The sequence below is a fragment of the Furipterus horrens genome, unplaced genomic scaffold (genome assembly GCF_987537825.1).
Source record: "Furipterus horrens unplaced genomic scaffold, mFurHor1.1.pri manual_scaffold_3, whole genome shotgun sequence".
In the NCBI taxonomy this organism is placed as follows: Eukaryota; Metazoa; Chordata; class Mammalia; order Chiroptera; family Furipteridae; genus Furipterus; species Furipterus horrens.
Window position 1 is genome coordinate 99,563,191 of NW_028327173.1, and position 21,050 is coordinate 99,584,240.

General features: G+C 42.1%; 1 protein-coding gene across 4 annotated transcripts in view; it reads right to left on the reverse strand.

The window, feature by feature from the left end:
• Positions 1 to 452: 452 nt before the first annotated feature.
• Positions 453 to 21,050, reverse strand: part of DUSP22 (dual specificity phosphatase 22) — a 54,725-nt gene continuing 34,127 nt past the window's right edge. The window contains exons 4-8 of one of the 4 annotated variants that reach the window (XM_090269918.1): positions 14,555 to 14,604; positions 5,669 to 5,743; positions 3,296 to 3,467; positions 2,738 to 2,810; positions 453 to 957 (exon numbers count right to left, since the gene is read on the reverse strand). In XM_090269918.1, the coding sequence (XP_090126044.1) occupies positions 911 to 957; positions 2,738 to 2,810; positions 3,296 to 3,467; positions 5,669 to 5,743; positions 14,555 to 14,604 (417 nt within the window). In that variant the 3' untranslated portion in view covers positions 453 to 910. Of the gene's footprint in view, positions 958 to 2,439; positions 2,811 to 3,295; positions 3,468 to 5,345; positions 5,426 to 5,668; positions 5,744 to 14,554; positions 14,605 to 21,050 lie in introns of those variants that run through there. The other 3 variants (XM_090269917.1, XM_090269919.1, XM_090269920.1) reach the window with 3 other exon arrangements.

Below are 21,050 nucleotides of genomic sequence, written 5' to 3' on the forward strand. Positions count from 1 at the left end.
CTCCCAACCCCCTTTCTAGATAAGGAAAATTTAGGAAGTCAACTTAAATTACTTGTTCAGCCAGTCTGTGTTTTTTCCTAATGAACAGGTGAATATGGAATCAGAATATCTGCACTTGGCACCGGGCAGTGAATGCTCACTGAGTGCCTGGGCTGGCTCCCTCTGGCACACGCAGCCATTCTAGGGGTGCAGACACTCGGTTCCCATGTTGTGCACAAAAACACAGCTCTAATAGCCACCCTTCTCTCTGCTCACAGCAAGGACCAGTTTTTTCTCTCAGGGAGACATTAATGCACTTTCCTAGTATCTGCTGCACTAGCTCCTGGGGGAAAACAGCGTTACTGCTAGGGGAGCAGGCTCCGAACTGAACCTGCTTGGTGACCCTCAGAGGCAGAAATGCAGGTGACGTCCATGCCTCAGCTAAGCAAGAATGCACTGCACAGGGACTTAACTGTGGCTAAGTTGCCCTTTATTTATAAAAACGTGTAGATGTTGGTAAATCCCACCACGGAGAACACAAACCATGGATAAAGCACACTGAGAGAGATATCCACAGCTGGCAAATTTTAAGAACATGAGCAGATTTACACAGCACCACTGTCATGAGAAGCAGTCAGGATTAATAACAGTAATGGAAACACAGCAACAGGCACTGAGACTGCTTTACAGGCATCGAAGTTAAGGTTAAAGAAATACCAGCAGCAGTGAAATTAAGGTAAAAATATGTTCTCTTGCTACAGAGTATCCTTAGTTCTCAAAATATAACACAATCACACATGTATTCAGTTAAAATAAAAAACAAGTCTACAAATCACTTCTGGATACCTAAAAATACTCTAGGTTGCTTTTCTTTTTGGCAGCACCAGACTAAACTCTGTGGCTCTGCAATATTTCAGAAACTTCAGGTGCATTACAGTCTTCTGAGAAAGGCCCAGTACTTCAGAATTCCCGGTGTAGCTGTGGAGAAAGAACATTACTGGCAACAAATATTAAAACAACATTTCATGATCTATAGGAATATATTTAGATGTTCATAAGTGTACACACATTTAAGCATTCAAGCTGATATCCTAAATACTTTTCCAGTTAACATATTTACATTTCTTTTCGGTTTGAGGAAAAAAAATCCTACAACACAGGCAAATTGTTTCATCTGCATATGAGTAATTCTGTGGCCATGTTTCCCTTCCATAGGAGTATGTGGAGTCAGGTGACTTCATCTTCCTGGTCTCCCAAGAGCTCAACTGTGACATGCCCTCTAAATGCATGGGACATCTCTTCTTCTTACCCAGGGGCTCTTTTTGTGGTGGGATCAGAGAAATAGACTGCAACATCTTTTTAGGGAAAGGCTGAGGATATTTTTTCATTCTGCAGCTCTGCGTGCTTAAAGCACCTAAGTGGGTATAAAGGACTGCAGCACAGAACTGCTCACAGAGTGCCAGAACGCCTGTTGCCCCAAACTTCATATTGCAGTTGCTCTTCAGGCTGCTGGCTCAGCCTGAATGTGGAATTTTACCCACTAGAAAGGATTATTGGAGCCCAAATCAGAAACTTTAGATAGCTTGACAACACCAATGCTTTCCCCTTTGACTTCAAAAGCAATCATGACTGAACATTTTCAACTATGAGGCAGAATTGATTGGAATAACAAAAAACACCTTTTCAAAAACATTTAATGAGGTAGCTAAGATCAAATATCAAATCCACAGCATACATGAAGGTGCCTAATAAATGCTCAGGCATTTTAAAATGTATTTTTAAATGCAAATTGCTATAATGCCTAATAAATGCTCTTTCTTTCCAACACCTAACAGTACATGCAAACCTTTTGAAGAGTCCCCGTGCAGAGTGAGAACAGCAAGAGGTTGGGAGTGAAGCTGGACAGGAAGGGAGAGGAAGGGCTCTCTGGGCTCACAGCTTTGGCTGAATTGGTAGTGCTCCCCACGGAACCAAAATGCAGTTGGTGCCATAGAGAACAAACACCAAGCAGAACTTGAGGACCTAATGGAGTATAAAGGGGACTTTGACTTCAGGCAGCAGGGAGTCAAGGCCTGGGGCACTTTCATTAAGTCTAGGCAATGCTCAGAGCACTGGCTGCCATCACCTTGAGGCCCCAGGAATGCCCCTCGGGAGGGAGTCAGGCCGCCTGCTGCCCTGCTATGACTGCTCCTGGTTCTGGGGAGGCTGCTGCTCTCTGCAGCTTGGCCTGCAGTTCTCACTGTGTGCTCACAGGCATGGGCTGCTTCTGGCTGAGCAGAAGTTCAGATGTGGACTTGAAAGCCTTCACTTGGAGTCTTGGACAAAGGGAAAGATGGCAATACCAATCCTGGTAGTGTGGATTTTGTCACTGTTCCAGTACTGTTCACACTTACACACACACATTCACACATACGCACACACACACAGGTGTGCGACAGCGTGGGCAGCAGGGCAGCCTCCAGACAGTGCAGCAAGTTTTGAGGGGACAAGAGTGGGCAGAGTGGAAGGGCCTGAGGCAAGGCTGGGGGAGGTCCTGGGAAGGAGCCTGGATCCATCATCTTCGCCACCCTCCCTTCCTGTCCTCCAAGGCAAGGTGGCCACCAGCACATCAGGGTGCCTGGCAGCAAAGCAGGCACCAGGTCTCAGTGTTAGGTTTCCGTAGTATAGTTGCTGTAGGCCAGAGGAGGAAGGGCCTGCAAGCTGGTTCCCCTCCATGCACCAGGCGGGGCCTCCGTGTGCCCTTGCTCTTTATATTTACCCAGAATGCTTCTGGCTTCTTCTGCATCCCTCAAAGGGCTTTCTCCATATTCTTCCTTCAGCCACTGCCGGTACTGAAGAAGTTGAAAAGAAAACCAAAATGTCTCACACACACCTACATCTACACAGACTTTTACATATTACTCAACTGCACAGGCTTTGCCACATATAAGCTGGGAAGTACATGGGTACTGGCAACCAGAGCTCTGTGGCTGGCTAGGCACTCTATCAAGTAGGAGAAATCACTGCTTCTTCAAGGTTTTGGCCTGGGAAATGAAAGTAAGCCAAACCAAGAAAATGGCACCTGCCCTGAAGGGAGAGAAATGCAGCTAATGTGGAGCCTAGGAAGATGGTAAAGGGTAATGTCCTATGGCTGCAGCTGGTGCACGTGGACCAATGAGGACTTCAATGTGTGATGCAGCCGAGGTGTCCTTGGACCAGATGTCCTCTGGGGGCCTCTCTGACTTTAACCTCCACACTTCTAGGAGTGTACAAAAAACCTTAGGCGTCTTCCCAAGGTCTGCTGCCTATATCACTTAAGTCCCATGAGCATGGTTACCTGATGGACTTCATGCTTCTCAAACTCCTGCAGCTGCCTCTGGAAGCCCAGGTTGGGGTTGGCACAGGACCTCCCGGCACGCACAGTGTGCAGGGCATCTTCCCAGCCAAAGTCAGTGACAGTCATGATGTACGCGGTCACCAGAGTCACACTCCTGGAGACACCGGCCAGGCTGTAGGTCCAAGAGAATGCCACATGGGCAAGGAAGGTTTAGGGTCCACAAGTCTAGCTTCGGACCCATTTGGAGCAAAGGATTCTGTGGACCTGATTTTAGAAAGTCTTCCTGCCTTGGATTATGAATGGACAGCAAGTCAGTATGCTACTTGGAAATTACTCAGAAACATACAAATGTTTCTTTATTACACTAGAATCTCAAGCATTCTTTATCTGCATTAGCTTCATTTTTTATAGGTTTTCTGCTGGCTATAGCTCTGGACACTTCAGTGTTACGATTCTCTATCACTCCTGAGTTCCTCTTCAGATAGTTCCCATTTTCCCAGACAGATAAAATAACTAAAGCACATCAAAGGAACTTGAGTGGTCTGATATCCAGGCAAGAAATCCATTTATAAGCCACAGCGGTTTAGAAGGCTTTACATGTTTTTTAGAAATCTGGCTTTCTTAGACATGTGAGGGCTAAATCTATAACTTAAAAATCCCATTAAATACAGAAGCCTTACTAAGTATTTTGTGTTCTTTTTGACATACCTAAGCAGAGCACCACATAGGCCACACTGCACATGTGATCTGAAATTCAGAGTCCAAGTATACACTCCATAAGCAATACGGTTAAGTATCTCTAGAGGGTTAAGACAGGGGACTAGTTTTAAATGCATATGCAAATTAAGGTAGTCACAGAAAGGTTGTGCTGCATCAGACTTAGAGTGTTCTAGCAACGGTTTAAGATGGGGAAGTTTAGCAAATTTCTCATTTTGAGAAAAGCCTGTCTTCAGATTTTCACAACTGTATGAAATACAATTTCCTAGAATATCAGACCTACACAGAGTTAAATATAAATAATAATAATAATAATAATAATAATACAATAATAATACTAATAAGCACTTTCAAGTAGTGGCTCTTTGCCAAGGCTTATGTCAAAACAAATGAGAGCTTTTAAAAAACACATCCTCTTGAGCCCTAGAAACCCTGGTACAGGAGTTCAAAACTACCCATAAATGGCTCCAGCTACAACCCCCTCCCCGAGTGCTTTAAAGCAAATGTAAATGATGTTACAAAACCCACCATTTCTATTTATAACATGGCCTACTCTTTTTAAAAGATAAATAATCACATTATTTCAAGAACTTTATAAAACTGAAGAACACCCATTTTAAAGCAATCCAATCATCCACTGTTCCTGCTGCCCTGACTTTCCAGCATGACTCCTCTGGTCATTACGTGATGGACACCAACCCCCCCACCCCCACCGTCCCTCCCCGGATGCTGGTCCTGCAGAACTGCCCCAGGAAACAACACCTTGTATTTCCAAAGCACTTTCACTGCAATAGCAACTTCTCCGGAAGAACTCAACAGATTGCTAATTAACATCAAGTCTCATTCAAGACAGAGAGGGGACATGCTCAGCCTGCTCTTTGATAGCAGAGCTTTAGCTCTAGAACGCTGGCAACTGGTTCCCTACACAAATCAGTTATGTTATTAGAGTGAATATGAGAGGTAATATAAATGAAGACCAACACTCATCAAGAGCTTACTATGCACCAGGTTCAGTGCTAAGACTTTGTGTGTGCCGTCCTTGTGCTATAACACCTTCCTTTGCACAGTTGTATATGCATCTACGTATATGTATATATTCACGGGTGGACAGCTGTAGATAAACTGTTAAATACTAAGAGTCTGCTCAGATCATTTCAAAGCAAAGTAGTAAGCCAAACACACATAAAAAAAACCCAATCTATAAATGGAGAAGAAATAGTCATGTTGGTGTTACAGTAATGCAGTGCTAGACATCCACATATGCAATCAAAACTCTTTAGAAAGTGTCTAGAAAGATCACTAAAGTTTCAGGAATGAGCCTACAAATATATACCTTTTGTAGGAGGGTCTTCTGATCAAAGTTAGAGGTAGGCTAAAAAAGGAGCTTCTGTTGTTCAGTAACCTTGACAGTCCCTACAGAAATCCTAGCTGTGAAAATAAAAATCCTAAGTGAGAATGAAATTTTGGGTTCTCTTTCAACAAAAGCAAACAACATCTAACAAGCAGGAAGGGTCAGGTGGAACATGTATTTGAGACTTACAGGGCAGAGAAACCTATTAGGATGTGAAATAATTAATCATACACAGAAAACCAGTTGATGAGAATCCAAGCTGAACAGAACACACTAAGCTGTGATTAGGCAGGAGGCATACATACCAATGCACAAGACAGCCCTCTCCCCTGAGCCGGCACTCATGAATGAATTTAATACTTTCCTTGAAATGTCTTGTCCTGAGGAGACAAAAAAAGGGAGAAGTGACACCTGTCTATTCAACACACGATGACAAGAAAAATACGCCTGAGGTTTGCTGGAAAGGTCTCAGTGCCCCACAGCTTCCCACAAGTCACACTGTCTGACGGGCGATCCACGGAGCTGCTCCGTGTTAGAATCCATCACACACAACACTCAGGCTTGGGAAGGCTGTCTGGCTTCTGGGCTTGTCAGAATTTCTTTGCAAGGAATTCCTAAAACACACAGTTGTCACTGACTGGTGGTTGTGGTGGGACAACTTCTGCCCAGATGCACACTGGCCACCTCACCACTACTCTTGTGAGGGAAGTGCCCACATCATGTAGGGCCCCCAGGTCCTAAAAGCTAGTTTACTTCTGACAATCTGAAAAACCTAATAATAGTCTCCCACATTGGTCTCCCTTGACTTTGGTAGGTCCTATCTGCATGCAATAGAAGAGCTGTGTGGAAATGACAATTTCAGCCCCAATATCTGCTCAGCAGTGCAGTGGCTGTGTGACCTTGGGAAAGTCACTTGGCTTCCCTTAACCTCAGTTGTAAAGTGGGATAATGTTTTGCATGCCAATATGCTTCTATAGATCTCAAGTCCTCCACAACGATAAAACCAGGATCTCCACTCCTTCTGCCCCTTAGCTTTGTCACCACCCTTCCTCCTGCCACTTATTCATTCACTTGTGTGCACCAGCTCCATTTGGGGTTTGGACTGGTTGGTGGAGTAAGTACATTTACTCTGAGGGTACCTACAGAGTGAAATGCTTTTCAGTGTCCTCTACTTTGAATGGCTTACAAAGTAGCAAAACATCTAAATCTGCCCATGGACTAAATTCATGACCCTGTAAGCTCTGAAGAAGGAATGAAGAAGATGTAGTTTCCAACACATAAACTAGGTCTACTGTCTCATGAAGGATGACAGTGCCAACAAACTTAATAAGAATGGGAAATTCAGGTGTGGCATAATAAACTCAGCCAGGTACTGACTGCAGAGGAAAGTTAGTAACCTAAATGTAGATGTCCAGATGAAAAAGGACAGGAAGACAACAGGGAAACTGTAAAAGTGTACACAGGCACACACATTCTACAACCAAACACAAGGCACGATGCTGCCACGCGTGGACAGTCTTTGGGTCCTATCCGAGGACTCCAGTAGCTCACCTGAGATTTCTAACTACAGAACATTGCAAGATATGCTTCTATTAAACTTCCCAGGGACAAATGCCCCAAGATGTAAACTTATAAAGTGACTCAGGTCACTGCAACTCTGCTCCCAAAGACTCGCTTGCTATAGAGGAGAAAGAAAAGATTCCTGTTGTAACCCTGAAATCTGAAGTGTTAATACGGAAAGAGTCCTCAGAGCAGGGGTGTGGGGCAGGTGGGTGCCGGGGCTGTGAGACCCGCAGGAGCCCAGCCCAAAGGCAAGGCCGGCAGCAGGCGTAAGGGGGCAGGGGGCAGTTTCCTATCTCTCAAGCAAAACCAGCACCTGGGAGTTTGCAGTGAACTCTTCTGATTTTGAAGTATTAGAACAGTGGCAGAGCATCTTAAAAGGTGCACTGATTTTATTTGGGGCAGCAACGTGCCCAGTCCCTCAGAATATCCCATCTTACCTTCAGTTCTGGCCACAGAGAAGTAGAGGAAAAGCTTGTGGCAGGGAATGCTGGGAAAGTTTCCCTTTCTGATAAAAAGAAAACTCTCTCTCTGCCTCAGGCTTCCTGCCAGGGCGCTGGAAGTGAGCACCAATGCTTAGAGATCCACAAGATGCCTCTGACCACAGGTGAGGCCTGGAGGTGGAACGGCAGCAGGATGGAAGAGAGAACATCAGGAAGCTGCTGCTCAGGCCTAAGGGCAACCACCTTCAGGCTTCTGGGTCAAGGGAGTTATGTAAATAAATGTCTTTATAACTTAAAACACTGTCAATCAGTTATTCCATTATTTATAGCCAAATACAAGCTTCCTAAACATCAGCAACTACTTCAACAGTTTTAAAAACACTGAGCCAACTCTTCAGGCTTAGGAGTGGCCTCAGATCACTGCAAGGCTTCCAGTGATATAAGACTCGTTGTGACGGTCTCCAAGGTCTTACAAAGATGATGAGTGAACCCTTTTACTGAAATTTCGGAATGAGAATACCTTCTTAAGTCCAGTTTTTACACCTGCACATTCCAAACCACATGCACAATGGAACCCAGATCTTAAATACTGTGGGGTGTACCTGGGTTCGAGAGTCAGCCTTGTCACATCTCAGAGTAAGAGAGTAGATGGGTAATAGGTGTGGTCAGTAGGGCAATATTCATACTTGGCAGAGCCCAGAGAAAGTGTGTGAAGGAGCTGAGGAGCCAAGGATGTGCCCTTCCTCTGCCTCCACCAGATCTTTATTATTTCAGTGTGTCTGCATCAAGTGTTAAGTGCAGCGCAAACCCACAGATGGCTCCTGTGCCCTAGTACAGAGCTTCAGGGCACCTATGAGAGGGCCACTCCCAGCCCTGACCCAGGAGCACAGTGATGCCAATGAAGGGCCTGCTCACAGCCCAGCCACGAAACCTGCTCATAACCACATTAGGCATGATGCCAAGCCAGGCAAACATTCCTAGAAATATCTTTACCAAGAAGAGCCTGGAGGCAGGCATGCTCACTCCTGCTTGGTGTGCTGCAGGGAGGGGGGTTATTTCCAAGGAAGCTAATGACATAAGCCCAAGACCTGGTCATTAAACTCCCTCCTCCACAGTGGGAAATACCCGCTACTCTGGTCCTGACATTGCTCAACCCTCCACTGTGAAGCAGAAGCGCAATGTGAAGTACCATCCCACCACAAGCTGTTTCAATAAACAGGTTCCCTATTCTCGCTTTGTACCTTTACTTCCACACAGAGTCATGGGAGCTGTTCTGTCCCAGGAAAGCACAGCCTACACATGTGCCACAAACTCACCCAATCATGACTGCTGCTGCTGCCCTGAGGGAACACCCTGGGCCAGGAAGATGGGCACTTCAGCCGAGACGGCCTGCATGGCGCTCAGCAAACTGCAGGCAGCTGCCACTGCTTGGGGCCCTGCCTCTTTCTCCTCTTGGGCCTGTGCAGGGCCTCCCTGTGGGCCAGCACATCCCCAGCTCCTCCCGCGCTCCATCCACAGGCGAAGAACGAGGACCAGCCATTTTCCTGAGCTTCAGAGAGCTCACAGAAAGGGTGGTAGACGGCTCTAGCAAAGCCACACCACACTGTGTTCATCTGTTGAGGCCGAGCAGTTTCTTCTTACCCCCAAGACAGCAACACTCGGCTGTGTAATCCCCCGGCGGGAAATGAGGCAGTCCTGTCCTGCGGAGCACTCTGCTTGAATGGCAGCTGGGCTTACCCCCAGTTAGCCGAACTGACAGCAAAGCCACAGGATCAGGGAGCTTCTCCTTCCCCTCAGCAGAGTATGAACAGGTGTGTGCACATATGTGTGCATGTGTGTATGAAAGCAAAGGAGAAAAAAACAGGAACGGCAAGCACCCTTAGCTTTCCTTTTCCTCAGAAAGGAGTGCTGAGAAAAAACCAACCTCAGCAAATGGGTGGAGAGGTCTATCTGGCCCCAGGCTCAGCAGGCGAGCCCAGGTCAGAGAGCTGCTTCCTTTCGGGTCAAAGTGGCCCAGGACCCCCAGGTCCTGCCTGAGCCCCCCTACCTGAGACACTGCCCAGGAAGCCCCTAACCTAACCAGAAGTCAGCAGGAAGGGACCTTCCTCACCCACACAGACACCGGTCGGACTTTTCTATCAGTGCACAGCATTAAACACATAAAACACACCAACATTTTTATCAGTGATTCCCCAACTTTTCTATTTCCCATACTGTCAACATTTTAAAAAATGGGAAATGTGTATACCATATATTTCTTTTAAAACTTTTTATAAGTGTCAAGTGTACATGGCATCTGTATGCACTACAAAGTGATCACCCCTAAAAAGTCTAGTTATCCATTACCATATAATTGACCTCCCTTCCCTCCTTTCTCTCATCCCCTACTCCATCCATATCTTTCTGGGAAACACCAACCTGTTCTCTGTCTCTATTAATTTGTTTGCGTTTTATTTGTTTGTTCATTTTGTTTGTTTTTTAGATTCCACATATAAGTGAAATCATATGGTATCTGTCTTTCTCTTTCTAACTTATATCTCTTAGCATAATATGCTCTAGGTCCATCCATGCTGTCCCGTGTGGCAAGATTTTATTCCTTTTTATTGCTGAGCAACATCCCATTGGGTATAAATGCCATATCTTCTTTATCCATTCATCTATTGATGGGCACTTGGGTTGCTTTCATATCTTGGCTGTTGCAATAAACATAGGGATATACATTTCTTTCTGAATTAGTGTTTTCATATTCTTTGGATAAATACTCAGAAGTGGAATTGCAGGACCATAAGGTAGTTCTGTTCTTAATCTTTTAAGGAACCTCTGTACAGTTTTCCATAGTGTTTGTACCAAATTTACAATCCTATCAAAAGTATATAAGGATCCCTTTCCTCCACATCCTCCCTAGCACTTGTTAGTTACTGTTTTTTTGATAAGCCAGCAGCCATTCTAACAGGTGTATGGTGATATCTCATTGTGGTTTTGATTTATATTTCCCTAACAATTAACAATGTTGAATATTTTTTCATATACCTGTTAGCTATTTGTATGTCTTCTTTGGAAAGATATCTATTCAGATCCTCTGTCCATTTTTTAATCAGGTTGTTTGTACCTTACTTTTCATTCTGGCAGGTAAGGTTATTTTAAAAACAAACTAAAATTTTAAAAACCGCCTGTACCATCTAGTACAGAATCATTTCACAAAGAATAGTTTAACACTGAAAATTCTAAGAAGATACAGTCTAAGACTAAAAAGAATACTTCAAGTTAAATAAGGTAAGTCTTATGAAAACACAATACACATTTTCACATATTTCTCATTTCTATAGATTACAAAGTCCTTAGAAGCTGTGTGTGAATGTGTGTGTGTGTGTTCTCATGTGTATATGTATATGTGTGTGCAACTGTCTGGAAGGGCTGCCAAGGGCCACCTAACTCTGATTTTGCAAAACTGCTTTCTAAATAATGAAAATAAAGAAAAATGTAAAGAGAGTATAGAATATACCAGCTAAACTAAAAAATTCACAAAAAGACAGAACGGTAGAATAAGGCAAGAAAATTTTACTGATATTTTAAATCTCTGTATTGCTAATGCCTCTTCTCCTCACAAAAACCTCAAGAAATTTAGAGATCTGCTTGATTCTCAAACCACTGAATGTCCCAAAGACTTTATTGTAATGACGCAATGCTATCGACTCCACAACACAGACCAAACTCCCCTGGACTTGACAGGAGAAGATAAACAATAATTATTCCCTTAATGACATCTAAGTACAAAATACCAACGTAATAAATATTAACATAAGAAAGAACTCATGGACACAGACAACAGTGTGGTTGGTGGTTGTCAGGGGAGGAGGTTAGGTGAAGATGGAAGAGGGTATAAGGGGGATAAATGGTAATAAAAAAGCTATTAAAAATAATAAAAAAAATAATAAAATGTGTCAAAGAATGAATAAAATAAGCTACTATACATTTAACGATTCACTCTCAAAGTATATTAATACTGTAGTCCTTATTTGAATACACAGAAAATATAATCTTATTTTTAGAGATGCTTAATGTTCATGAAAACTTTTACTTATCTCACCTAATACTATAAAAATTGTGTGAGATAGGTATTTTACACCGAGAGAAGGTTAAAATAACTTGCCTAAGAAAGCACAGAGAGAAAGCAAAAGCAAATATTTCCAAAGCCTTAATTCACCAACCTACCCTACACTGACCACTTAGAGAACATGCAGTGTGTGCATTTGATACAGACTCTAGGATGTCTCTAATTGTGACAAATCATGTAAAATGTGGCAGCCTGGGGCTGGGGGTTTATTACAACTATGAGAACTTGAACTTTCACATTTACTCACTTTGCAAGGCAAGGTGGTTGGGGTAACTGAGCTAAAATTTTAATGTGTTAATGTTATCTCAAACCATATTAAGTTCCTGCAAGATCAGATGGGGAGTGAGTATTAAGGCCAATACAGAAAGTTGAACTTTCTGGGCAGTTAGTTTGCAGCAACTGAATGCCAAATGAAAGCAGCTAATCTCAAAAGGTCACTACACTCTCAGTAAGCATAATTAGCAAGAAGAATTCCTGTTGTTATAGAAATCTGTGCGTAAAGATTTAGGATATAAAACCTTAAATTATATCCAAAGTTAGAAATTATTTTAAAAAATCTATAAGTTTAAAACAATAAGCAGAACAGTTTTCTAAAATTTATGTTTTTGTTGTTAAATATAGGCACCCGCATGAGACTAAAGAACTGTTAGTGCTAACTGGTTACCCAGAGTACATTTTCTAAGTGATGGACGTAATTCCTCTCACTTTTGTTAACAAGATCACTAAGAACATTTGTCTCCTCGTACCCACACTGACTGATTATATAGAAATGAAGGTTCATCTCAGCTTTCATATGTTCCTAATATGTACAGGCTACACGAAATGAGGTAGTTCAGATGAACAGTCAAGTGTTCTGCCTAACAACATTAAATTAATTGTCTGATTGTGTTCTGAAAGCATGCTCACCATTGGAAGGCACACTATGAAACCTTTGTAACAGGTAAAGAGAAACTCAAGCTATTTCATAGGCTGTCTCAACATATGAAGCACACTCAAAGTTCAAACTTAACTCCATAATCTCCATGTAACTTCAGTAAAGAACTATTTATAGAATCATGGACATTTATATGCCCAAAGCCTTACTTATGCATAAGCTTTGCTATTACAGGTAGGTGGTCATCTGCCCTGACACAAAATGCCCAGAATGTGTTACAGTTTGATTCTTCCAGAGTCAAATTGCCAATAAGGTATTGAAAAATTCAACAGCATGTTAGAATCTCAGTTTGAGATAAGAACAAAGCAACCATTCTAAAAATAACCATCAAAACACAGGCAGAAGATTGCTGTGGCCTTCAGAGAAAGGCAGAGACTCACTTCCTTCCGTACACACCATGCCCTTCCAACCACTTCTGTTTCTTGACACGACTAGTAACCAAGGAAGTTCTCTAAAGCTTCTTCCCCTCTTTCCAGAACTAAGCTACTATTGTTTTCCTAGTAAGCTTAGTAAAATCCTTCCTCCACCAATCTTAAAGAGCAACTTTTCCTGTGAAATATGGAGAGTCACTGTGAAGACACGAGCCCTGGGTGAGACATACTTGCCTCCACTTCCACCTGCTCCTGTCTTTTCCTGGTCTAACTCTATATTACCTGTCCCCTTATCTGTCCCCTTCCATCATTCTCCACATCAATCTGTCTCACTCTAGCCCCATTTTTTTTTGTCCAACAGGTAGACCCCACAAAATTATTGCATAACCTATGATTTCTTTTCTCTGCAGCAGTGAAAAATTAAGGTTGGCTAATATTCCAATTTGATAGCTTTCAGAGAGGCTGCATACTTGGGATATTCCACCTAAGATTCTGTGGTCTGCACTTCTGATATGTGGGATTTGTAGGCAATAGAACTTGAGGATCATGAAGGATGAATCCTGACACACCTATGGATTCACAAATTCACAAACACCTACATAGCTTATAACTTCCCTGATGAAAAACAGTAATATGTAATTGTAGGAGGGTCATTGTGTCTGACCTCCAATAACAGCACAAGGCCATCCTGAGAAGCAGAGGCTGGGGTTGTGGGTGCACTGAATGGCTACATACTTTACTCCTGCCCACAGCCTCTCAGCCTGCAAGGTTCAAATCCATGTTTCAATACATTTTAATCTACTCTACATCATGATCTTTCTGAGTTGCTTCTGGAAACTGAAGCATGTGAATGTTAGAGCTGTAACTCTGGAGACCTGTCCCCCATTCTAACAAAGCCCAATCCTATGTGTCACCATACAACTGCTGTGATCTGGAAAAGATAGCAATTACAAATTTTTCTTAATAGTAACAAAATGATGTTGAAGATGTATTCAGCTGTGAAGAAATAGAAGAATGGAATTTCCTAAACCGGAAAGATCTATAGTCACTCCAACTCAGACAGGTTTTAGAAGTATGCTGTTCCACACAGTGGCCCCTAGTCATATGTGGCTGCTGGGTACTTGAAATAAAGCTGATCCAAACTGAGATGTGCTATAAGTGTAAAAATAGCCTATCTGATTCTGAAGACTTAGAATGAAAAAAAAAAAAGGATGTAAAATACCTTATTAAAAAAAATAAATATTGAGCACAAGGTTAAAATGATAGTATTTTGGATATATTGGGTTATATAAAACATTACTAAAATTATTGCCACTTATTTCCTTTTTATTTTTTCAAATGTGCCTCCTAGAAAACTTAAAATTACATGTATGACCTGCATTTGTTGCTCATATTCTATTTCTATTGAACAGTGCTGCTTTAGATAAAACCTAACAGCTTATTTAAAGGTTTGCTTCTAGAGAAAGGGTAAATATGCTGAAGGTCTGGTTTGAGGTACTCTTTTTAAAAATGAGACTCTTCTTACAGACCTTCCACCAGTTAGTGTAGAGGAAAACCAGCTAACAAGAAGCACTACTCCAGCTAGAGTTCTGTCCACCTCCGCAGTACAAACCTCAGTGGGTCTCATGGTCTCCCCTGTAAGGCAGCAGCTATGCATGACAGCAAGAGTCCCACTGGCTCCAATGGCTTCACTCTCTTTTACTTATTTGATGTCACAGTCCTTTATTCATTATAATATCTCTAAAAAATGCAGGAAAAAACCAACTTACAGGTTTTGAGACGGTGAATCCGCTGCTGGAATGCACAGGTATTTAACCCCCTGTAGAATGATAAAAAATAAAATAAAAAGATGATACCGAGTATAGAAAAATATTTAAAGGAACTATTCACTCAGGTCAAAAAAATAAAAAATAAAAAGGAGAAGTTTTTCACTCGTCTTTTGTTGCCAAGGAACTGGAGAAAAACTCTTCAATTAAGGCTCCTGGTTATTTTCCATGAGCATGTGTACAAATGTTCATGCTCCAGTTTAGAAACAGCTTGTAGGCAGGGTATATCAAAAAATGAAATAACTGAGTCTTTTCTAGTAAGTATTAACAAGTTTCAAAACTATCACCTTAGATGTCTGTGCACATATTCCACATTTTAAATCTATTTCACTTAGAATCCAATTAGTAAAAACCTCAACATGATAACTACAATTATAATATTATGTTAATTTTCTGTATCAAATTTTAGTGTGAGGAGAATTACAATTTTACCGATGTACCTGGAGTTTCTATACATTGAAAATAATATGATTTATTTTGCTTCCTTTCCAGAAAAGTAGTTTCTTTATAAACTAATATTTTTTTTCTAAAAGAATGGATAGTTTAAAAAAACAAATCTATAAAAATGTTTATGTAAATCATGCTGTACAAAAATCATGCTAAATTTGAGTTTTATTAAAAACCTGTTTCTTCTTCAGAGGGACTTAAAGTATAGTTTAAAAGGTCATCAATGTCAAGTAAAAATACAAAATCCAGAAATCTCAGCAACCTTTGCAAAAGAATATGGCTTCATAAAGACTTAGATGAACCAATTTTAAACCCCTTCTCTCTTGGTAGCCTAATCTCAGAACCTTGCCACCATGTCATGGATGTAAGTGTGTGTGGGAACACATCAGAAACTAGAACTATAACCAACCTAAGAGACTAAATGAAGGATAAACACATAGAATAGTGGTCCCTCAGCAGATAAAGTCATGAAATAACATATCTTCTAGAATTATTTGAAAACTCTGCAGTTAATCATTAAAATTTTACTATTAACTCCTGTCATTAGGAATATCTGTGCTGTACTTGCTAATGTTTGCCCTGGCTGGTTTAGCTCAGTGGATTGAGCGTCGGCCTGCGAGCTAAGTGTCGCTGGTTCGATCTTCCAGTCAGGGTACATCAGAGAAGGAAAACTCTGACTCCAAAAAACCTCCGCTGCCTTGCGGCATACCTCTTCAGGGGAAAGGCTAAGGGAGTAAACCCCGACAGAAAATCCGGAGCCGGAGTCCCTAAGGCGGTTTGACGTTGTAGTCAACACCGGCAACTCCTGCGGCGCACCTGAACCCAAGCTGTATCGACTCCGTCTTTCCCTTGGACCCTTCAGCTGCGAAGAGAGGGGGGGTCTGCTGCATGGGCAACAGCAGACCCTCCATATTACCCTGCCCAGGCTCTGTAGCTTCAGCGTCATCGCAAGATGTCGATTCAACACGGGAGGAGACAGATACCATGTCACTCCCGAGTCGGACTGCACAGCCATTCTTGGCGGTGCAGATAGACTCTGAAGAAGCTACACCATCGTCTCTCGAGACGGACGGCTGCCGATGACTTGCTAATGTAGTCTTGAAAGGAACATCTATATTTGTGGCTGCCCCAAACCCTGTCACAGTTCCATGTTTCAATGCGCCCCCACATAGTGAACTCCACATTCCCAATACAGAATCCACACAAACTACATTACTCAACCTCCTTTGCTATTAGGGTGCAGCCTCAGGATGGGATTTCATCATCTGACACACCTATACCAGGCAGGTTTGGAAATAAGACTTGAGAAGAGTAAGATGGGTAAAGAGCACCTGCTTGGCAGGTGCAGATGGTGGCAGAGGTGGCAGCAGACCTCACTGGGCCAGCTGGATAATGTCATCTGTGTGTTGTTCCTGGAACTTCAGCTGTAATCCTGTTTCTACACCTCCTCTGAGGAGACCATAAGCTCGCAACAAACCCTCAAGCTGAAACTGGCTCACAGTGAATTCTGTTGTCTGCAATGAAGACACAAGTGATACAATTCCCCTTCCTGTCTCCCACTATTAAGAAAGGCCAAAAAAAAATTTATTTTTCCTACTTCGTTACAATATTTTTTTAGCTCTGAGTCAATCATTCCATCTCCCAACAAAGGCTCCTTTGGGTCTTGAAGAAGTGTTTTATCATTGCTTAATCAGGTGGAAACACTTCACATGAGATCACACAAGCTTTAATATGATAAGGATAAAAATTGAGGATCAGTTGCTAGAAGAAGAAAGTGAAGCAGCAGAGTCTTCCTCTTTCAAGTTTCGCTTTGTCATCCTCAATTACTCCTTTCTGTCTCTGTCCTCATTTTCCTGGACTCTGGGGTGCTCTGCTCTGCTGGACATACTGAGGCAGTTGTCTGAAGTTCTCAAGCTCCTCCAAACTCAGACAGGTACTAGAGCAGGCTTGTTGGTGTAGACACATATACTGATCATTTCATACATCCACCACTGAAATGACCCACTTTTCTCCTTTACTCTTAAATTAGAGTTGGCCATGGTTCCGGCCCAGAAGCTTGTGGAATTCTTTTCTCTCAGACACTCCCTCCACACTCCTTCAGAACAGTACTTTCAGAGAGACAAGAGCATTTTCAGGTTTCCATCTTCCCTTCCATTGTGATCATCAGTTTGAGCAACATAAATTAGTCAAGGACACTGAGGTAGATCCTAAGACAGAATGAAATCACCCACCTGACTTATAGCCACTTAATTGTAGCAGAATCTGAAGTCAGCCCAGCCAATATATTGGGAGAAAAGGGAAAAAAATGAAGACAAGAAAGATAATGGCCAGAAAGGGATGCTAAACCACTCTTAGCTTATTAAGAGCATTCACAATAAATGCCAACAGCTATGTGATTAGAAAAGACTGTGCTTCCTTTAGGCATCAATGTGACCTCAAATGCACAAAAGGAAAGGAGGCCAGCCCCACAAGACAGGAGCAAACTGCGGAAAAATAGCAAAAGGGATCCCTCCCTTCCTGAGCTACAGAAGGTGAGGAGGCAACGCTGGTCCATGGCGGGCCCCTCACCTTCACTAGCTGGGACTGGTGTGCAGCATATACAACTTCCCATCTGTGAAGTTTCTAAGGAGGACCAACGTAGCTCCCAGACACAAGTCTGGGGATTCCCTACAGTTAAAGCAGGGCAGAGAATATATAAAATGTAAGATAATATCATGTTCTCTCAAATATATAACACTAACCTCCCCTGGAATAGTGTCTGGCATATAGTAGGTGGCGGCGGCGGCAGCCGTCCGTCTCGAGAGACGATGGTGTAGCTTCTTAAGAGTCTATCTGCACCGCCGAGAATGGCTGTGCAGTCCGACTCGGGAGTGACACGGTATCTGTCTCCTCCCGTGTTGAATCGACATCTTGCGATGACGCTGGAGTGTCCTCTCCAGTGGAGCTGAAGCTACAGAGCCTGGGCAGGGTGATATGGAGGGTCTGCTGTTGCCCATGCAGCAGACCCCCCCTCTCTTCGCAGCTGAAGGGTCCAAGGGAAAGACGGAGTCAATACAGCTTGGCTTCAGGTGCGCCGCAGGAGTTGCCGGTGTTGACTACAACGTCAAACCGCCTTAGGGACTCCGGCTCCGGATTTTCTGTCGGGGTTTACTCCCTTAGCCTTTCCCCTGAAGAGGTATGCCGCAAGGCAGCGGAGGTTTTTTGGAATCAGAGTTTTCCTTCTCTGATGTGCCCTGACTGGAAGATCAAACCAGCAACACTTAGCTCGCAGGCCGACGCTCAATCCACTGAGCCAAACCAGCCAGGGCAATATAGTAGGTAGGCACTCACTAAATGTCTGTTGAATGATGAGGACACAGTGAAAAACAATTAAGATGAAAACCACACTATAAGAATAGTGCAAGGGAAGAAAAATATTGTAAAGTGCCCATGCCTTATCCTGGTGACCACACAAACAAGGCTAGACTTCTGGCCACGCTGTGTGAAGGGCACACTGCACAGATGTTCCAGGTATCAGTCTCTGCCCGTCTACCCCAATGGGGCATGCTAAGAAGCATCTCACTGTGACCTACAATAAGAAGGGAACAAACATGCAAATGCAGTAAAGAAAGGAGCCAAAACTGTTGAATATTTTCAGCTGCTCACCACCCAAGAACATCTATTTATCTTGGCTTAGTCATTAACAAAGCACAAAATATATCTCTCTTGGAGGCCACAGACTGCAGAACATAAGGTACCTGAAGAAAGGCTTCAGATGCCTGCACATGTGTACAATTCAGGGCAGTTAATTACTAATTCAGAAAGCAGCAAGAGTTCTGGCAGCATGAAGGACCTCAATGCTACAAGAAATCTGGATGAGCTTAAAATGTAAAATCCTAGTAGTAATAGACTGGGTTCTGCAAATGTTTTAATGTGATGTGGAATTGATTTTTCATTTAATTGGACCTAAACAAAAGACCATTCCCTAGTAATAAGGTTTGTAGAGACAGAGATAAGTGAAAGGATGTTTATGTCTTTAGCTAAATTATAGAGAGTATAGTAAACTTAAAGTAAAACAAAAGAACATGGACTTTCTAGACCTGAAAAATTCATAAGTTATAAGAATAGCAGCAGTGTTTCCATCTGTATAGCATTTGCAGTATTCACTACTCCATATTACCTCTAATATTAAAAAATTCATAAAACTAAAATTGGTTATCTTCTTTTTAAAATAAAATTCCTATTAAATAAATTAAAATTCAGTACTTTCCATTATGTTTCAAAAAAGTGATTGGTAGAAAGCCAGTTAATATTAAACTTTATGGAGCTAATAAATGTCAAGTTATAGATTTTCAGTTTAGACAGCTGGCCCAAGACCACACTGAAATACAAAAAAATAAAAACAAAATTGAGCCTATGCTTTAAGATTGTCATGACTTCAATTTAGGAAAAGAAAGAGCAGCTAATTTCTTTTGACTACATGGCAATGTAATGGCCTAACATGTTCAGAGATGTTAGGAGCCAGAGGGAGGAAAAGGCAGAGAATTATGGAAAAGCCTTTTATATACACTGACCATATATACACACTGAATATTCACAATACCAAGCAACACATCAATTAGTATGACATAATGTGGAAAAAAATAGGAAAATGCAGAAAAGTAAGAGTTATGTGAGATCTGCCGAGTAAAACTTTTTGGATGAAGTTTTTGTATAGGGTTTTGAAAGAAACAACAGACATCACTTGGCTGAGAAGAGAGTTTAGAAAGTATCCCAGCAGATTTTTTTGAACAAAAGGTTAAAATTCTCTAAGGGCACATTCTCAAAAGTTCTAGTACCTAGTACTGTTCAGTTTTCTGTTTCAATGAGCAGAGTAACCACCAAAAGTAAGTTTTGGCCTTTCTTTGGGCCTGAAACTAAAGAATACACCTGAAATGGTATGTAGTCAAGTACTTAAAAGTAGGGGGAAGATTCTGATTTCAGGATTAGTTAAGAGATCAAACTCTCGCTTGTTTCAAGTACAATTTCTAAAATTTACTGTTTTTGTCTTTCTGAAACATCATAAGTAAGAGTCATCTGAAGAACTTAGTTGACATTCTACTTTTCAAAAGAAAAATGAAGCACTTCAGAATCTCTTTTCACTCTTTCAGGAAAGCTAACAAAACCCAGTTGTAGAATATACTTATATTCTCTAATAACCAATCAACTCCTAAGAGAAAACACAAGTAGAAGGAGAGGGAGTTCACTAAAGAGCCAGAATCAGGAAATCTCTGCAATGGAAAAATTATTTTAGCTGCTAATAAAGTTGACATGATTAAAAGTCTTGGTTTTTCATCTTATCCCATCAAGTACCAGTAGCAACACTGTATGTACATAGGAGAGGCCCTCTTAAAGGAACTTTTTTTTCTTTGACAATCACATTTATGAGATACCAGGGTGGCATGCTAAATTGGACTTCGCAGTTCCCAAACACAGAACTCATTATTAACATCGATCATCTAACACCCATTAGTGAGTTGAACAAAATAAACTGGGGAACATATTAAGAGCTAATTTCACAATACTCTCAAAAATCTGACTCCAAAAAAGAAACAGAATTAGAACACATCTAATGAGAACCGCCCCACGCCTGACCAGAAGCAAGACCACAGCTTACACAGCAGCCCCCCCTTATCTGAGGTTTTGCTTTACACAGTCTCAGCTATCTGCGGCCAACCACAGCCCGAAAATATTAAACGCACAATTCCAGAAATAAACAGTTTATAAACTTTAAATGACACACCCTTCTGAGTAGCATGATGAAATCTTTCACTGTACTACTCCATCCTACCTGGGATGTGAATGATCCCTTTATCCAGCGTACGCATGCTGAATATGCTCCCCACTCTAATTTAGTTACATGGTAGCCGTCTGGGCTGTTACATCTACTGTCATGGTATCGCAGTTTCTCTGTTCAAGTCACCCTTATTTTACTTAATAATGGCCCCAAAGTGCAAGAGAGTTATGCTGGCAA